This window comes from Lissotriton vulgaris, chromosome 3_1 (genome assembly GCF_964263255.1).
Source record: "Lissotriton vulgaris chromosome 3_1, aLisVul1.2, whole genome shotgun sequence".
NCBI classification, from domain to species: Eukaryota; Metazoa; Chordata; class Amphibia; order Caudata; family Salamandridae; genus Lissotriton; species Lissotriton vulgaris.
Window position 1 is genome coordinate 158,923,885 of NC_141689.1, and position 17,482 is coordinate 158,941,366.

At 45.9% G+C, this 17,482-nt stretch overlaps 1 protein-coding gene across 1 annotated transcript in view; it reads left to right on the forward strand.

Moving 5' to 3' along the window:
• FANCG (FA complementation group G) overlaps window positions 1–17,482 on the forward strand; it is a 228,741-nt gene that overhangs the window by 123,614 nt on the left and 87,645 nt on the right. The window contains exon 7 of the mRNA XM_086962889.1: window positions 13,924–14,070. Within this exon, the coding sequence (XP_086819015.1) occupies window positions 13,924–14,070 (147 nt within the window). The remainder of the gene's footprint in view (window positions 1–13,923; window positions 14,071–17,482) is intronic.

Consider the following 17,482-nt stretch of genomic DNA (forward strand, 5'->3'; position numbering starts at 1 on the left):
CTCTAGACATGTGTTTCTGGATTTTATCCTTCATCATTAGAGATAAAACAAAATTCTTCTGGGGTTTGCTGAGAAAGCTGTCATAATCCTCTCAGGTCTCTGCACCTCTCCCTGGCACACAGGTGCATCCCCAAGTGCTCGTCAGCTCAGTGGCTCAAGGGAGCCTTTTTAAACAGAAGGGGGATGGGAGCACACTGTTTCACCCCCCAGCTCAGTTCGCCCCTTTGCATCCTGGTAAATGCAGTTCAATTGAAATGCTTACTTGAAATTTTGCAGAGTTGTTCACCAAAGTTGGTGCAGGTTAGTGCTGTTAATCTCTAGAAACATGTGTTTCTGGATTTTATCCTTCATTAGTAGAGATAAAACCTTTGTAGAGCTTATATAGGGCTAAGCTCTATGGTTAGTCCTGTGACATATTGGTATTCATGGGTAATGTAGTGCTATTTAAACTTTTCTCTCATTGGCTGCTATGAATAAGTAGTAAAGAAATGAGAAGCATAATCCTCGCCTCTGTGTCTTTAATAGAATTGAAAACTTTTGTCAGGAATGTTTGCACATTTTTTATTATAATTCTGAAGTGTACTGGAAACAGAAATTTTATTAGGATCAAAACAAATCAAGACACTTATTTGACAAGGCACAAATGATTAATATTCACAGAATCCCGATTTCCACACATTATTGTTTGTGTGCTATATAGTTTTATCTGTAAAACTGTATCCATGCAAATTTAGTTGCCATTTCAATGGAAAATGTGGCGTCTATAAATTACAGTGCGCTACCACACAGTGCTTTAGGCACATTCAAAAATAACCCCCACCTCATGTCCACTAAAGGTAGGTGGTTCGTGAAAATTTGTTGTTCTAAAAAGTGGGCCGTGGTTCTCAAAGGTTTGAGAACCCCTGTCATAATCTCTTATGGTTTGCCCACTCTTGGACGGGTCTAGACTGCATAAAATACCTTGCTTAGACAATATCTTTCAGATCCCCATATAATCCATAAAGGAGCCTCTCATCATGGGTGACTTGAATGGGTTTTAGAAATAATGCTAGGTTTAAAGGGTCACGCCCTCTGTCCAACTCAATGCTTTAGCAAAAGATTGAGTCATTGAGCGTCACGTGGTGGTACTCAGTCTAGTAGCGGCACCAGCTCACCAGTTTAGCTGTGAGTAGCTTGTTCATGCTGGAATAACTTTATAACAGATGTTTCTCTTTCAGCAGGAAACTGACCTTATCGATAATGTTTGGAGCTCTCCGAATGCCATGAATCGGGCATTCTATGTATAAGAAAGTGTTTTTGTGACTTTGATGGATTTGTAATAGTAATTTATGTGCCAAAAACTGAATGCTACAAGATCTTATTACATTTATCTGAGTGAATATTGTTGGTCCTGAAGAAGGTGGTATCAGGTTTTTTGCAATCTGCTGAAATGTTCTTCAATGTTTCTTTTAGTGGGAGTTCTCTTTCTGTGAACTGTATACAAGAACCCCTTTTTAGGTCTCGACCTGATCCAGCGCAATCTGGTCTCGGCCGAGACATTTAGTAGCTCTCTGAAATGCTACTTTGCTGGCGATCAGCTTGCTAGAACGCGCACAAGAGCACGCGCACATGCGCGTTATAGCAAGCTGATCGCCGGCAAAGTAGCACTTGCGGTGACGCGCGTGCAAACCACTCGCGTCACCACTCGCCTTTTTTTTTTTACTCGCTTCTTTTTTTGTTAATCTCTACCTTGTACACGGTTTTGGTGATTTTGTACTGTGAAGCACTTCTTGGCCTGTGCACTTTAGACAGCACCAGTATAATTAACAATCCTGGCACTTGTTCAATCTCCTGTACACGAGCTGGCAGACTAGTGATTTCCTGCTATCTGTCCAGCAAGCAGTGGTAGCCTTCAATTCTCTTATTTCGGTACTTGGGACCCCGGATGATCTTCCAGTCCGTGGACATTCTATGAGTCACAGGCTTGCAAACACACTGGTTTAAAAGGTGGAGGTGACCTGAAAAAGCTGCTGGTTGGCCAAGGAGGGTACTAAGTTAAAGGATATTGTTGATGTGCTGACAACAGACAAACTTGTGAGGAAACTGATTAGGTAAAGGACATGAGATCATACTGGATGATGCGACGTTAGCTGTTCTGCTATAGAATTCTTAATGGTCTTTCTCAGCTATTGTAAGTCAATGATGTGTCTATATTTTGAGCAAAGATTTTGCTCTGCTTCTGTTTCATCTAGAAGTGGGATGATATGGCTAATTTTGTGTAAATGCAGAAAAAATGCAAGCTTTAGCTTCGGTTTTGCTACAGTAAACTGGGATGAGGGTAAACATGTAAGACATCCGCGGTGCTTTCAATTTTGCTGGGAATTGTTCAGAGTCTCCCCACAGAGTCAGGACCACTTACTAAGTGGTCCATAAACCACTCGCACCTGTGACAGAGGAGCATCACATCACACGGTCAGGGCAACATGTGTAACACCCTCCCCACAGCACCAGCGCTTCGCATATGGCAGCTGCAGCCTCCTTTATGAACGAGCAAACCGGGTCCTTTCATCTCGAGCAGTGAAATTCGAAAGGTTAGATAAACAGGCCTGTGAATGGTTCCTCCTTGTGTATGGTCACTCCGGGACCCACACACAGTCAGTGAGTGAACCCTTCTGAAGCGCCCACTCGCTGCTCCACAAACTTGGAAAATTGAAACACCATATTTTTATCGACCGCTGTACCCCCATCCAAAAGTTTTCAAATTGATACTGTTCGTTTGTCACTATTGTTTACTTTGGATTCCGTAATTGTCTTTCTAATTTTCCCTGTGCCTGTAGGCAAAAAGAACAGATACGCGTGTCATAACATAATCTGACAAAGACAGGCAAACTCACGAGCCCCGGTATTTAATTTTTGCTTTTCAGAGCCAGAGGGATGTCTCTAAGTGGCAGTTGTTGGGGCCAGGGTGGGGAGAGAGTCTTCAGGGGGAACTGCTCAATTTTTCTAGTTAGAGAAAGTACACCCAGACACACATACACACAAACATAGCCACGCATTGTAAACCCCCCCCCCCCCCCCCCCCTTTCAATTCAAATATTCTTTATTCGGCCAAGATAATTCTGCTGGCACACATTCTACTCAACATTACAGGCAGGGCTTTAAGTGGGATGAACAAACTGGGGTGTCTCTTAAAGAGGCGTGGCCCAGGTAATTAAGGGCGTGGCTTAAAAAACACATAAGCTAAAACTCTGTGATCAGCATAGTGTGCCGCCTGACTTGTATTTTGCTGTTTCTGTGATTGCATCCAGATATATGATGAAACCATTAACATAATTCCTACATGTTAGGACTATTGGCTTTGTCAATAGTTGTTAGTTGCATAAGATAAATAAGCAGCAACTATAGCTTGTATATAATATTGAGAAACTTCCACTTAAAACCCTGGTGACACCACAACAATGTTGCTGCTTCTGAGTTAAAAAAAGAGAAGGGACATCCAGAGAGCAAATGACTCTCTTTTAAGGATTTCCCTTCCCCTACAACACTTAACTGGCATGACATCATGCCGTAACTTCTCCACTAGTGAGAAGTGAGCAGTTTGAGCGCGCCCACATCGATCTGCCTACTCTCACTGCAGTCAGGAAACAAGAATTTGCAATGCAATAGGACTTGCATTTGCAACATTTTAAGCTATTGGCATTGTAAATGACAATGCCTTTTATTTATATGTTTTCAAAACCAACACATAGATAAAGGTTTGCAATTTACAATGCCAGTAGCTAAAAGTCTCGCAAATGCGAGACCTATTGCATTGCAGAGCAATAAATATAGAAAAATAACACACAACTAACAAAAAAAATATTTCATTTTAAAAGACACTAACCACATCACACTACACACATAATTAATATCATTACAATTGTTTATTAGGGGATGTAAACTTACATATACCACCAACATATACACCAGCAAAACACACTACACACATACATCCCACCAACACACATCATATCACAACTCACCACGACCTTCCACACCATGCCACTGCCCTTACGTCACTACACTAAGCACATGTAGCGCGAATGAAGGTATCAAAGCACTTTACATAAGTACTAGTTCCATTACAGAAATCTGCCCGGTGGGTGATAATGTGCTGCATGGCTAAACACTTATAAGGTCCCATAGGCGAGACCTATTGGCTATGCCAATGCTTGTTTAATGAGTGAGTTCTGGTATGTAAGTTAAGGCTTTTATGTTTATTGTATTGTCTATTGTGAGAAGTTTAAAAAAAATATTAACTATAAATGAATTTAGATAAATCCTTACTGTTTGAGTTATTTTGAGAATGGGAATCAAATCTGCGTGGTCATTTCAAAATTAGTTGCTAATACCTTTGGGGCCTTTGGCGGCCTTATACCTCATGAGCATTAGTCAAGACACTTCCACCATGACTTGTGCTGTGTCTGTCACCTGTTGTTGGGTTCTTGGAATGACAGTGGCTTTTGTGGTGCAGAGTTAGTGACGTGGCATGTAAGGAAGAGGTGTGGTGCAGCGGCCAGGGCGGCTGACTCCGGAACACGGCGCTCACAGTTCGATCGCCGGCGGCAGGTTAGCCCAGCACCATGGGACTCTGGGCAATACCTTGCTTAATCTTCCCGATGGCCCCCAATGCCTTGACACTCTTGGGGGCAATTGTTTGCACTTTACAAATACTGGAGTAGTAGTAGTAGTAGTAGTTTTTGCTAAAGTATGGTGGTGTTTTCAGGTGAGAAGGTGCTAGAGTACTTACTCTGTGTATGAAGTGTAACACTGTTTCCGAGCACATGCATTACGATTTTGCCTGTTGCCGAGTGCGGGCTCCCATATGGGCCTAGTGGTACTGGATACAGTCATGCATAAAGTGTTCTTCATGGGGCCACTAAGTTTCTCAGTTTGCCACTTTAGTGTTCCTACTGGGGTGCTTTGTCATTTTTGTTCCTGTTTTGTGGTCTAGTTCTTTTTTAGACTTGTTGTTTTCTGGTAACCCATTATATTTCTTTACTCTCATGAAACCGCTCTCAGTTTAGGGATTAATTTAGTAGGAATGGTCTTTTGTCTTCTTGTTTTGCAGTCCATTAAGATGCAATGCTCGCAAAATGGTGTTAGCTTCACATCGCAGTTATGATTAGGCTACTTTCTCATTGTTGCATAAAGGATGTATGTATAACGTGTAAACCTACTGGCATTACATTGCGGCAAGGCAAGGTGCATTGTTAGGGCAGAAAGGTTGTCAAAATTCTCCCTCACTGTATATGTTCATATATCAGTTTATTAGGTATATAGCTGCAAGGTTAGAAATGGATACAGCGCCGAGACACCTTAGGGTATTTGCGCGCTAAATAAATTGCATAAATAAATAAATATTGGTCTACCATGTTGTCTTTAATCTCCTGTTTTTTAGCCTCCCACACTGGCTACTATGAATGCAGAGTTTGCTATCTTGAGTGAGGATTTGCAACTTTACGTTTTTGAATCGACCTAGTTCTTGCAAAGCCTAAAGCAATACCCATACAACAGCACAACACTCTATGCATTGATCGGTGATCACACAACCTGCAAGAGCAGAACACCTGGACAGAAAAGTGGCATCTCTCTTCTGTAGTTATGGCAGCAGTAAGCATCCTTGTCACTCCCAAGTAATCTGTGACAAGTATTCTTAAATTGAAGGGCTCTATTTGAGATCCTCAGTGCCCGACTGCCTAGAGTGCCAATGGATCTTTTATCTGCAAAGGATCTTTCAGCTGACATTGGGCGAGCTTGCATTTTACTAGTACAAAGCTTTTGGCTTGAACTTAAGTCCTTTCTCACAGTGGATCAAATATGCAAGTGCTTTTATATCATTAGATGTGTAATTTGAACTGTGGCTTTAAATTTTGAGCAGTTACTATTTTTTATAGGTTTGATTGTGTTAATGCCTCTTTGAGAAGAATGTGTCCCAGAACTAAAATAAACAAAGAGTGTGCATCTTATAATCTGAAAGAGACACGTTAGTGATCGATTAATTACCTTAGAATAGGCGTCAAACTGGATCCAGAAAGTTTTGCTTAGCAGTATCCCTGCACGTCAGTAGGTGGCATCCTGCGGCTCCGTGTCGGTCACTGCCGTCGTAAGTGCCGAGATGACATCACGGAGAGTATTTAGGCGCTACCCATGCACGCTGACATCAGTTCTTTCTTTTTCCGCGCCAGCAAACGCAGATCCGGATTGAGCATCTACCGTAGTCACTTTTTGACTACTACTTGAGACTTTTGTCTCCCCCTTTTTTTTTCTCCTGGTGCACGTAGGGATGCCTGGTTTTAAGTCCTGTGGGGCCTGCCCCCGTAATATGTCGGCGGCGGACCCGCCCAATGTTTGCCTCTACTGCCTGGAGACTGATCACGACTCCCGAGACTGTCGAGCCAAGGCCTTGAGGGAGCAGCGCCGGAAGTTACTGGAGGTCCGGCATTCGTCACGCCGCCGTCCCGGGTTTAGGGGCCGTTTTTCGGGACCGCTCGCAGAACTGGGGCCGTCGCTCCTCGGGTTTCAAGTCAACGCCTTCGGATTCTGGTAAGAGACGTCATAAAAAGAAGTCGAAGAAGCGTGTTCGCTCTCCGACATCCCCCTGTCGCTCCACAGAGGAGGACGAGGGGGTCAAGGGCTCCGCCCCTGCCGCTCCTCTGGAACCTGGGAGTTCCACGGTCTACCCGCCCTACCCGGGTCCGTCGGCGACTCCCGAACAGGTGCAAGAGTTTCTTGCTGCCATGGACCGCCTTTTTAGGCCTCGGGCCCAGCGGTCCTGTGTTCAGTTCCTGTCGGCCCGGCGGCTCTGCCAGCAGATCCAGCGTCGGCACTGCAGGATCCTACGCCGTTGGCTCTGACCCCGGTGCCATGTGGTGCAGCGTTGCCGGCTTCAGCCCCCCCCCTCGGCTCCATCCTCGGCGCCACACTAGGTGCCGTTCATTCCGCACCTTGCCCCGGCTCCCGAACCATTTTGTTCCGACCTGGGATCCACATTGAGAGGCGGAGCCGTTTCCGACGCCATTTGTCCCCTCTCCAGCCCTGCCACAGCGACCGGCCCCTCCTGTGCCGAAGGCAGAGGAGGAATGGGAAGGATCCTTGCCCGGCAGTGTGAATCCGAGCATGATTGGGTGGATGACCTGGAAGACGTCGGCGACCTCGATGTCTCTTATGACCCGGGGTTTTCCTCTCCCCCACCTACAATGGAGGAGGGCTCTTCCTACACGATGGTGCTCTGTCGGGCGGCTGAGGCCCTCCACCTTGACCTCCCCACGGTGGCCCTCAAAACCAACCTCCTCACCGACGTGCTCCAGACAGCGTCTACTTCGTTGGGGCCGTTGCTTCCCTTAAATGACGCACTTACCGACGTCCTCTTGGGCACTTGATCGCGGCCAGCCACGGGGGCTCCAGTGGATAAAAACTTTGCTAGACGCCACCGTCCGACGCCTAGTGGCCCTGCCTTTCTGACCGCCCGTCCCACACCTGAGAGTCTGGTCATCCAGGCCTCGACGTCGCAGAGTGCCTTTCCCACTGCTCCGCCGGATGAGGACTCTAAGACACTAGAACAGTTAGGTAAGCGGTTGTTCTCTGCGGCCAGCTTGGGGCAGCATTCGGTGATCACCGCCTGCTTGTTGGGCCGCTACTCTCACACAGTGTGGGATCCTGTTGCTCAGGTGTTGCCTCAGTGTTCTGAGGAAGTCCAGGCTGTCCTTTCTCAGGCGATTGCTGAAGGAAAGGATGCGATTAACTTCGCTATTCATTGTGTTTTGGACACCGCAGACTCGTTTGGCAGGGCGATGTCTACAAGGGTGGCGTTGCGACGCCACGCCTGATTATGTTCAACTGGGTTCTCGCCCGATGTCCAGAGCTCGCTCATGGATCTGCCCTTCGATGGCACCCGCTTGTTTGGCGATAAGGCCGATAGTGCTTTGGAGCGTTTTAAGGACTCGTGGGTCACGGCCAAGTCCTTGGGTCTATCTGCTAAGAACTCGACCACTCCTGGTTTTCGTTCCTTTCGCGGCTAGGGCAGAGGCACCCAGGTACGTTCCTTCAACAAGCCTGTGCAGAGGCAGCCTCAGCGCAGCCGTGGTCGCGGCTTCCGTAGAGGCGGGTCGGGGAATCAGCGTGCGGATCAGTCCACCCCCACCCCCATTGCTCCTACCTCCAAACCTTCCTAGTCCTTTGCAGGGCACCCCACGCCGGTGGGTGGCAGGATCCGCCACCACCTCCCCCACTGTCACGACATTACGTCGGACGAGTGGGTGCCGCAGATAATCCGCAAGGGTTATTCCCTCCCCTTTCAGTCCTCCCCTCCAGCCATGCCACCTCGGTTCCACTGCCTGTCTGGGGATCATTTGCTTCTTCTCCAACAGGAGGTCATGGCCCTCTTGGCCAAGGGGGCCATCGAGTGTGTTCCCTTGCAGGAAGTGGGGAGTGGTTGTTATTCCCACTACTTTCTGGTCCCAAGAAGGACAAGGGGGGCCTACGCCCCATCTTGGACCTCTGGGACGTCAATTGCTTTCTCTGGAAGGAGAAGTTCAAGATTCTGATTCTGGCTGCCCTGGACCCTGGAGTTACCTGCTGTTCATGGTAAGCCAGGAGCATTATCAGTTTGCTGTGCTCCCCTTCAGCCTTACCAGCACCCCTCGGGTGTCCACGAAGGTGATGGCGGTGGTCGCAGCTCACCTGTGCAGGTCGGGGGTGTCAGTCTTCCCCTACCTCGATGACTGGTTGTTGAAGGCGGGCTTGCCCCAAACAGTTGTCAGCCACCTTCAGACTACAGCCGACCTCCTGCACCTGCTGGGGTTCTCCATCACTGTGCCGTAGTCGCACCTGAGTCCCTCTCGGAAGCTCCCCTTTATAGGAGCGGTTCTGGATTTGACGCTGTTTCGGGTTTATCCTCCCGAGCAGCGAATCTGGGATATTCAGGCTATGATTCCGATCTTTCAGCCTCTTTCCCATGTTTCAGTCAGGATGATCCTCCGGCTCCTGGGCCTGATGGCCTCCCGCATCCTGCTGTTAACACATGCCAGATGGCATATGCAGACTCTGCAGTGGGACCTGAAGTTCCAGTGGGCGCAGCATCAGGGCAACCTGTCCGATCATGTCCAGATGACGGAGGGCACTACGCAACAATTGCAGTGGTGGCTCACGAATCGCAATTGGGTCCATGGCAGATCCCTCTCCCTTCCTCAACCAGAGCATAACAGTGGTGACCGATGCATCCCTCCTGGGATGGGGCGGCCACTTGGGAGAGGCGGAGATCAGAAGCCTCTGGTCTCCGGCGGAGGCCCGGCTAAATATCTTTTGGAGCTGCAGGCGATCCGTCTTGCACTGAAGGCATTTCTTCCCTCTGTCCGGGGGACAGTGGTAGAGGTGTTCACGGACAACACCACCGCCATGTGGTATTGCAACAAACAGGGCGGGGTAGGGTCCTAGACCCTATGCCAGGAGGCTCTGCGCCTCTGGACATGGCTAGAACGTCAAGCCATTAACTTGGTGGTTCAACACCTGGCAGGTTCTCTGAATGCCAGGGCGAATGAACTCAGCCGCCGGTACTTGATGGATCACGAATGGCACCTGAACTCAGAAGTGGCACAAGGTCTCTTTTAGCAATGGGGAGAGCCTTGGTTAGATCTATTTGCCACCGAAGAGAACGCGCAATGTCATCAGTTCTGCGCATTGGAATTTCCAAGGCGGCACTCGCTTTACGTCATGAGTGGAGTTGCGGTCTGTTGTACACCTTTCCGCCTATACCAGTTCTACCCAGAGTGCTGAAGATCAGGCTTGACCGGGCCCAAGTCATCCTTGTGGCTCCGGATTGGGCATGAAGATACTGGTATCCCGAGCTACTCAGCATGGCGATCGATCTCCCGATCCGTCTGCCTCTTCGGGAAGATCTTCTGTCGCAGCAGCAGGGGACGGTCCTTCACCCGAACCTGTCCAGCCTCCACCTCCATGCATGGAGATTGAGAGGCGACAGTTGACAGCTTTCGATCTTCCTCCCGAAATCTGTGATGTTATTTTGGCAGCCAGGCGTCCCTCCACTAAACGGTATACTCCTGCAGGTGGAACAAATTTGTGGCATGGTGCACAGCGAAGGCTGTGGATCCCCTTTCTGCCCCTCTTTCAGAGGTCCTTCTGTTCCTTGACCCAGCAGGGCTCTGCTCTGGACACTCTCAAAGGTTATCTTTCTGACATCTCCACCTTTCTATGGTTTCCTGATCAGCCTTCTCTTTTTAAGTCTATGGTTGTTAACTGTTTCCTGAAAGGCATTACACACACGTTCCCTCCCGTGCCTTTCATAATACCTCAATGGGACTTAAATCTTGTCTTGACCTATCTGATTTGCGCTCCCTTTGAGCCACTTATAACTGTCCTTTACGTCTTCTCACTATAAAGACGTCTTTCCTGGTAGCTATCACCTCTGCCAGAAGAGTGAGTGAGCTCCAGGCTCTTTCTTCCAAAGCTCCTTTCCTTTCTGTTCATCTGGACAAGGTGGTTTTAAGGCCCCGCACTTCTTTCTTGCTAAAGGTTGTTTCGCCCTTCCACATCGGGCAGACCATCACTTTGCCCACCTTCTTTCCGCCTCCAAATCCCTCAAGGGAGGAGGAGAGGCTCCACCTTCTGGACCCAAAACCGGGGCTCGCATTCTATCTGCAGTGTACACAACAGTTCTGGGTGGATGACCAGCTTTGTTGGATACGTGTGCGACAAAAAAGGTTGGTCCGTGCACAAGCGGACCATCTCCCGGTGGGTGGTTCTGTGCATCAAATCATGTTAGTCCTTGGCTACGAAGGAGCCTCCTGTGGGGCTGCGTGCCCATTCCACCAGGGCAACGGCAGCCACTACTGCCTTGGGACGCGGCGTTCCCTTGCAGGACATTTGTCAGGCAGCTACGTGGCCCTCGCTGCACACGTTTTCCAAGCACTAGTGCCCTGATAGTCAAGTCTGGAGGGACGGCTTCTTTGGCCATTCTGTGCTCCATTACTTTCTGGTGTAATCTTGTTCGCAGACCCACCACCGGGGTTGGTATTGCTGGGGTATCTATTCTAAGGTAAGGAATCTATCAATAATGTGTCTCTTTCAGATGCACAAGTTACTACTAGTGTAACAATATATCTGTAAGAGACATTAGTTATGGATAGATTCCTTACCGACCCACCAATCCTCCCCGTCTGCGAACTGATTACTAGGGGTAAGGACATCCCTTTCAGGGCCCTAGTTTTATGCACCAATGGTCAGTATCTTGCATGGCTATGCTTTCCTGGCGCGGAAAGTCATGTACAGAACTGACGTCAGCGCACATGGGTGGCACCTAAGTACTCTGTGATGTCATCTCGGCGCTTACAACGCCAGTGACAGATGCGGAGCCGCAGGATACCACCTACTGACGTGCAGGGGTACTGCTAAGCAAAACTTTCCAGATCCAGTCTGACTCCTGGGTATATTCTAAGGTAAGGAATCTATCACTAACTAATGTATCTTACAGATATATTGTTACACAAGTAGTAACTTGTGCTAGATTCGCCAGAGGAGAACACAGTTACTTCTGAGAATTTGTTGATCTTGTCCTGTTATAGTAAGAAATATGAATGATAATAGGGGTTGACTTCAATTTCATGACATATGAAGGGGATAGAAGGATGAGAACCAATAAGATGTAATTAGAACATCTTAAAAATAGTTTTTAAATGTTCTGGGATGTGCCCCTGATGGAAAATACATAATTGTGTAAATTGCTTATTTCTTTTCAAACAAGAGAAGAAGTTCCATGAGATGTCAAAAATGTGTAGTACAGGTTAATCGTCATGTAGTGTAAGTACAATGCAGAACCTTATGGTCTACTCAATGAGTATTTTTATCAATATTTCGATGTCTTATGTGGGTCAGAAGTAAGAACTGTAGCTATGTCTGACATTCCTTTGGCTCTTACAGTTGGCCTTTTTCAGATATCTAGAGTGTGTGTTATGCCAAAAGCTGTTAGTGTTGCACCCAGTGATAGTTTGGTGCGTTGATGAGTTTGTCTGAGAGTGTGATCGCCTTTGAATTTGGCAGCTATGCTTGTATGATGTATAACAGAGTCTAATGTGTCTGAAAGGAGAAGAGATGGAACAGATATTAATAAGGAAAGAGTAGAGATTAGGGATTGGAGACAGAGCAGTAAGACCGCAGTGGTGGCGCTCAGCAGATAGTGCTCTGTTAGTGACAGTGAGTTGTGCAAGCAGGATTGAAGTAGATGAGGGGATGACGGGCCTGTAGGATGGTCTATTACCCAGTATCGAAAGGATACACCTACTGTTACTTGGAAAGTATAGGTTCTTTATTAAAGAACTGCAGTCGCTATATTCGCGGAAATGCCCAAAACAAACAGAACGCAGCACTTCGTTTCCTTTCTTTGTCTCCAGGGGCATCTTGAACTGTGCTCTCTCCATGGGTCACCGCTGTGTTGCCGCTTTAATAACCCTTCAGGGCCTGGCACAGTGGCCCTCACACATAAGCATAGAGCATTACATCAGCAAGCGTTATAGGGTCAGGTTCCTTTTAGTGCTCAGTGTAACATCAGTGTCTTTTTTGATATTGCATATTGTAGACAATCCTTTTGTACTTCGTCAGCAGCAGATATTTTTGTTTAAAGGAGGGGTGGGTGTCAATGCAAAAATGCCTAATGCTACCATAGTATAGTTTAATTCCAGACTAATTTGTTTAATTAGAGTCTGTATCTGATTCCATTACTGTTTACCATGTCTGCAGTTGTAAAATTTGGATGTAGATCCTCCTTCTCTTTCCCACAGTTCCAACATTCGTCAGAGTCTGAAAGACCCAACGTATGGAGTTCGTCCAATAGGCCTTGTGGATCATCCAGAGTCTAGCTAGGGTGTACGGCTTGGGTGATTTTAGCTATACATGCATGATGAGTTATATATGTGAGTCCATTTAGCAGGAAGTATGGTTGATGGCTAGATTCTAGTTTTTTTAATTAATTAATTTAAGGAGCAAATAGTTTCATTGATTGAGGAAACCAGCGACAGCTGATTTTATACGTGGGCACCTTTTGGTGCAATTGTCTCCTTTTCTGACTTTGTCTGAAAGTGATTTTTTTTAATACTGATTTGTGTATATAGATTTATTTAAGCACATAAATATTGAAAAAGTATTATTTGTATGCAGGATGTACACGTCATATTCATTTTCTTTTTAGTGATGCTGTGTATTATGTGTTGTAGATAATATTGAATGTATATATGTTTTTTTTTCATTTACAAATGAGAAAAAAAGAGTTTTGCAAAAAGAATTGAAAAAGTCAAAAGGGTATAAATAAAGGTACCCAGACAAACTAAAATTAATTTTTTGGTTTTGTTCTTAAAATAAGTATTTGGAAACGATTTTGGTGTGGGCACTTTGTGTATTTTTCTGGATTCTAGTTGATAGCATTTTCATTTTCATAGCTGTCTTTAGTGAAGTTCTGAGTGGCGCTAGGATTTTGTAGGCTTTAGATTCTACATGCCCTCTTTTTGTGTGACTTTGCTTAATAATTCAGTAAATGTGGCATTTGTGTTCTCCCTTACTGATTCAAGGGAACTTTTCTGTCTGAGAAAATTGCAAAACGTCCAGGTTGAATAGTTTGTGTCTTTTTGTTGAAGTTCAGCAAAAGTAGTAGGGTTGACGTACTTACTGAGACCTTCCAAAAGGTGTTTTCCCATATATTGTGATATCAAAGAAAGATCTGAACGTTTTTTGTTCCACATTTCCATCTAGTTTTTTCAGCACTTCTACTGTGCTTTTTATTATGTTGTAAGGGTGGTTAATCTTAATATGTTAGATGATCAGAATGGCACTGAGTGTGAGAGCAAATAGTAGAACACTTTCAAAAGATGCGCCTTTCTTCTCCCCCACCCACTGTTACAGTGCAAGCCTCAGGCAGCCCTTCAGTGCTGGAAACAAGCCCTACAAGTTGATTTCCGGTGCCTTTCTGCGCTGTACCAGACCTCACAACTTTATCATCAGCTGGGAAAGACGGATGCTGAACTGCAAGCTCTGCGGCTGCTGTATGAGGTGAGGACTTTCTCAGCATTTGTTCCAAGCTTCCTTCAATCTTCTCTTGTTAGAAATAAATAGCATTAAAGTATTGTATAATACCACCAATGCCACCAGTGATGAGCACTACAATGTCTAATGCCCTAAACTCTATGCTAAACGAAATACACTTTATTGCAGCGTTATAACTGGTGTTGTTTGGTGGTGGTGTTGGAGTCGGTGTGGCTGAGGATGTCGAGGGGTTTGATGTGCAGCTAGACACGATACAATTACGCTGCCTTTCTCTTTACCCCCGCTTCAGGCTCTTCAAGGTCCCTCATGAAAGCCGGGTGAGCCATGTGGCACCAGCAGTATACACCGCGGGGGAGGAAAGAAGCTTCCTTCCGCTTGTGGCTCCGTTTGCAAATTGTTGCTGTTCGTTGCCACGTTCTGCAGCTGATTCATTACAGCGCCAAATTGGGGCTGATGTATTTTGGACATTAAACCACCCAAATCCTCAAGCCTCTTAATTGCTACTGGGATTGCTGGAGGCAGTTGGGTTGGACGAGATACAGTGAGTACCTGTACCCGAGTAGGTCTTTAGAGGCCAGATGTAAGATTTGATCTGCGGGAGGGGGCTCGGAGCACCTGAGCATCCAAGCGAAAGCACCTAAGTGGAAGTGCCTCAGGAGAGTGGACAGAGTGGGCTAAACATGACTTTTCCAGTTCTTTAGGCGCATCTAGCTTCCTACTGCTCATAGACCGGAGGAGGCAGGGCTGGGCCACCACCCGTGGCTCCAACTTCTTAAGGTACGTGATCCCTCTTAGATTTTCAACTAGCCCCCATAGGAGTAACATTTTACCTAGTGTTGATTATAAAGATTGCCTATAAAGGATGGGGAAAAGATTTCTAGCAGTGGGAGAGGGCAATCAGTGTAGTTAGTACTAGGATCACTCTCTCAGAAAGGAGACAATCCTTAAATCAGAGTTCTCCTGTTTTGCTCCCCTCTCCATTGCCCACTCTTCTCAAGAACCAGAATCAGTGTCCCCTGCACCTCAAGATCTCTCACATAAATCTAGCTCCCCTTTAGGACTGCCTTGTCAGTCCCACTCAAGAGACCTCTGCATGGTAGATGGCAGTCCATCACCCCTGGTCGTTAATCCAAAAGGGTAACTCATATGAAATAACCTAGGAAAAGAACAAAGGTCTCCTTCCCGTCTCCCACAATCTCACCAGCTTTATCAATCGATAAATCCTAATAGTGCAGTTATCTGTGATATAGCCAAACTCCTCAAATGATGAGTTAGGCAGCCTTGGCGTATACCCCTAACGTTATGTCCAAGATAATGGAGTCCTGTATAGGCCAATTTAAAGATATTCTAAAAACTGAACTAGTTTTACTAGAGGCCCGACATGATAAACTGGACACAAAGATAAAGGTTGTCAAGCTTTCACCACCTGCATCCGAAGGAACCAGCATCTCCCTGTCGACCCTTTCCCCAGTGCAAGAGACATGGGTACATCTGCCATCTATTTGCCTGCTTAAAACCACAACTGGTGAAGATCAACAAGATATTTCGGAACTCTATCTTCAAAACAAATCTGGGACCCAGCAGGCGGAAAGTAGAAATCCAAACACAATCTATATGGTAATGCAGGTAAACCTGCTACAAGATATGCAAACTCCACCCGGAGTGTATCCCCTATACGATTGTTCTCAAGGATGTCCTGATAATGCCCTCTAGCACAACAGAATATTATGTGGCGCTGAAAAACAAGACTGGGCTTTGTATAAAAATGAACATGAGATGTCATCAGGACAAAGCCCAAGATATCATCCAAGTAAGAAGAGCCCCATGACTTGACATCCATCCAAAAGACTGTGTAAGGGACTGCATGTTAGTGTATTTCAAGGCACCTGCGCTTGTAGATGGCTTCCAGGGCGCTTGTCACCATTACCAGGAAAAATAAGGCGCTCCCATTGGCCTACTTCTACAGACCTCTATATTTCCCCTCCACATCTAACAGGGCTCTCCATTTCCTCAATGGAACCATTGACATCTCTGCTCAAACAACCTTCAGTATACAGACGAACAATCCTTTTGGATCATTACCATCCCTGGATGCACAAGACTGATGGTGGTTGAACAAGACACCCGCTGGCATAAGATCCCTATCAAACATAGGGGCCAGTGGAAACAACACACTCTCATTCTCCTCAGTGGTCTAAATTGTAGCACAACAAAGGGAAGTCCTCACCTTCTGCGTTTTTGATGGCTAATTTGCAACTGCAAAACTCATTGGGAAACAGTAGCTACAGTATGGCGAGATGCGGCGATGCGGCGTGAGCACAGGTCAGGTATGGGCACAGGACAAGGCAAGCCATCCGATCAATCTTGGTCGCAGTCGACTCGGAGGCTTGTATCTGGGGCCACGCAATCTTGGCCTCTCGTCCTGTTGTTTGAGTAATCCAGGGCTAAAATGGGCTCATGGGCTGGGGATTTTCATAGCTTTGGTTCTATTTTTTTAATTGGACCTGAAAGCTCAACCTGCCCTGACCATAAAGAATACTTGAATGTTACAATTTCTGCCATCCATGAATATGGATGCCAGTTTTTTCCATTATTTGTTTAGCAGGAATGGACTATAAACCTCTCATGAGAAGTGGCTTAAATTCCCTTGTTCTTGACCGTCCAACAGATTTTTCTGTAGTAGCTGCAGAATACTGTAACATTTTAGTCAAGCCTCCTAAAGGTGGATTCACAAAGAATTAGGGAAATTTTGAAACATTAAAGACAAAGTGCAAGGCTCCCTCCTACCTTTACAAAGCTGTTACAGAACCTATCTAGTGGTTTGGGATAATTCAGCATCTAGTAATCTAGGCTTCCTGGAAGCACAAAATACCAGCAGTGGACACCTCTTCCTTAATTTTCCACTAGACAGATAGTCTACGTGACTGTGTCTGTAGTCTTGCAAGGTCTTCACTTCAGTCAGTCATGGCCTGTTTATTATAGTGCAACTTTGCATTACATTACAAGATGCATGCCTTTACCGTGACTCTACTACAACCAGAGGCCACTACTTAAGAGTCATTACTCGTTGTCCCCACAACTGTGCCGAATAAGGTAAGTTGAAGGTTGAGGATTAGTATTGTTGAGGTTACTTAATTAATTTAACCAATATAATTTGAAATTAGTCTTACTTAAAGTATACTCATTTATTTAATTTTAATAGGGTTAGCACAATGGTAGTGTTAAGGCCGCTCTAGACGTATATTTAAAATTAATTTAGAGTTAAGGTTAACAGGTAACGTATTTTTATTTTTTTTAAAAAAATTTTCCCAAAACCTTTATTGATGACAAATAAGGAGTACACAGCTTCTCGCCTACAACCTGAAAAAAAAAACAGTCCGGCAGCAACATCAGTGTCATGAATGTAAATTACTTGCTG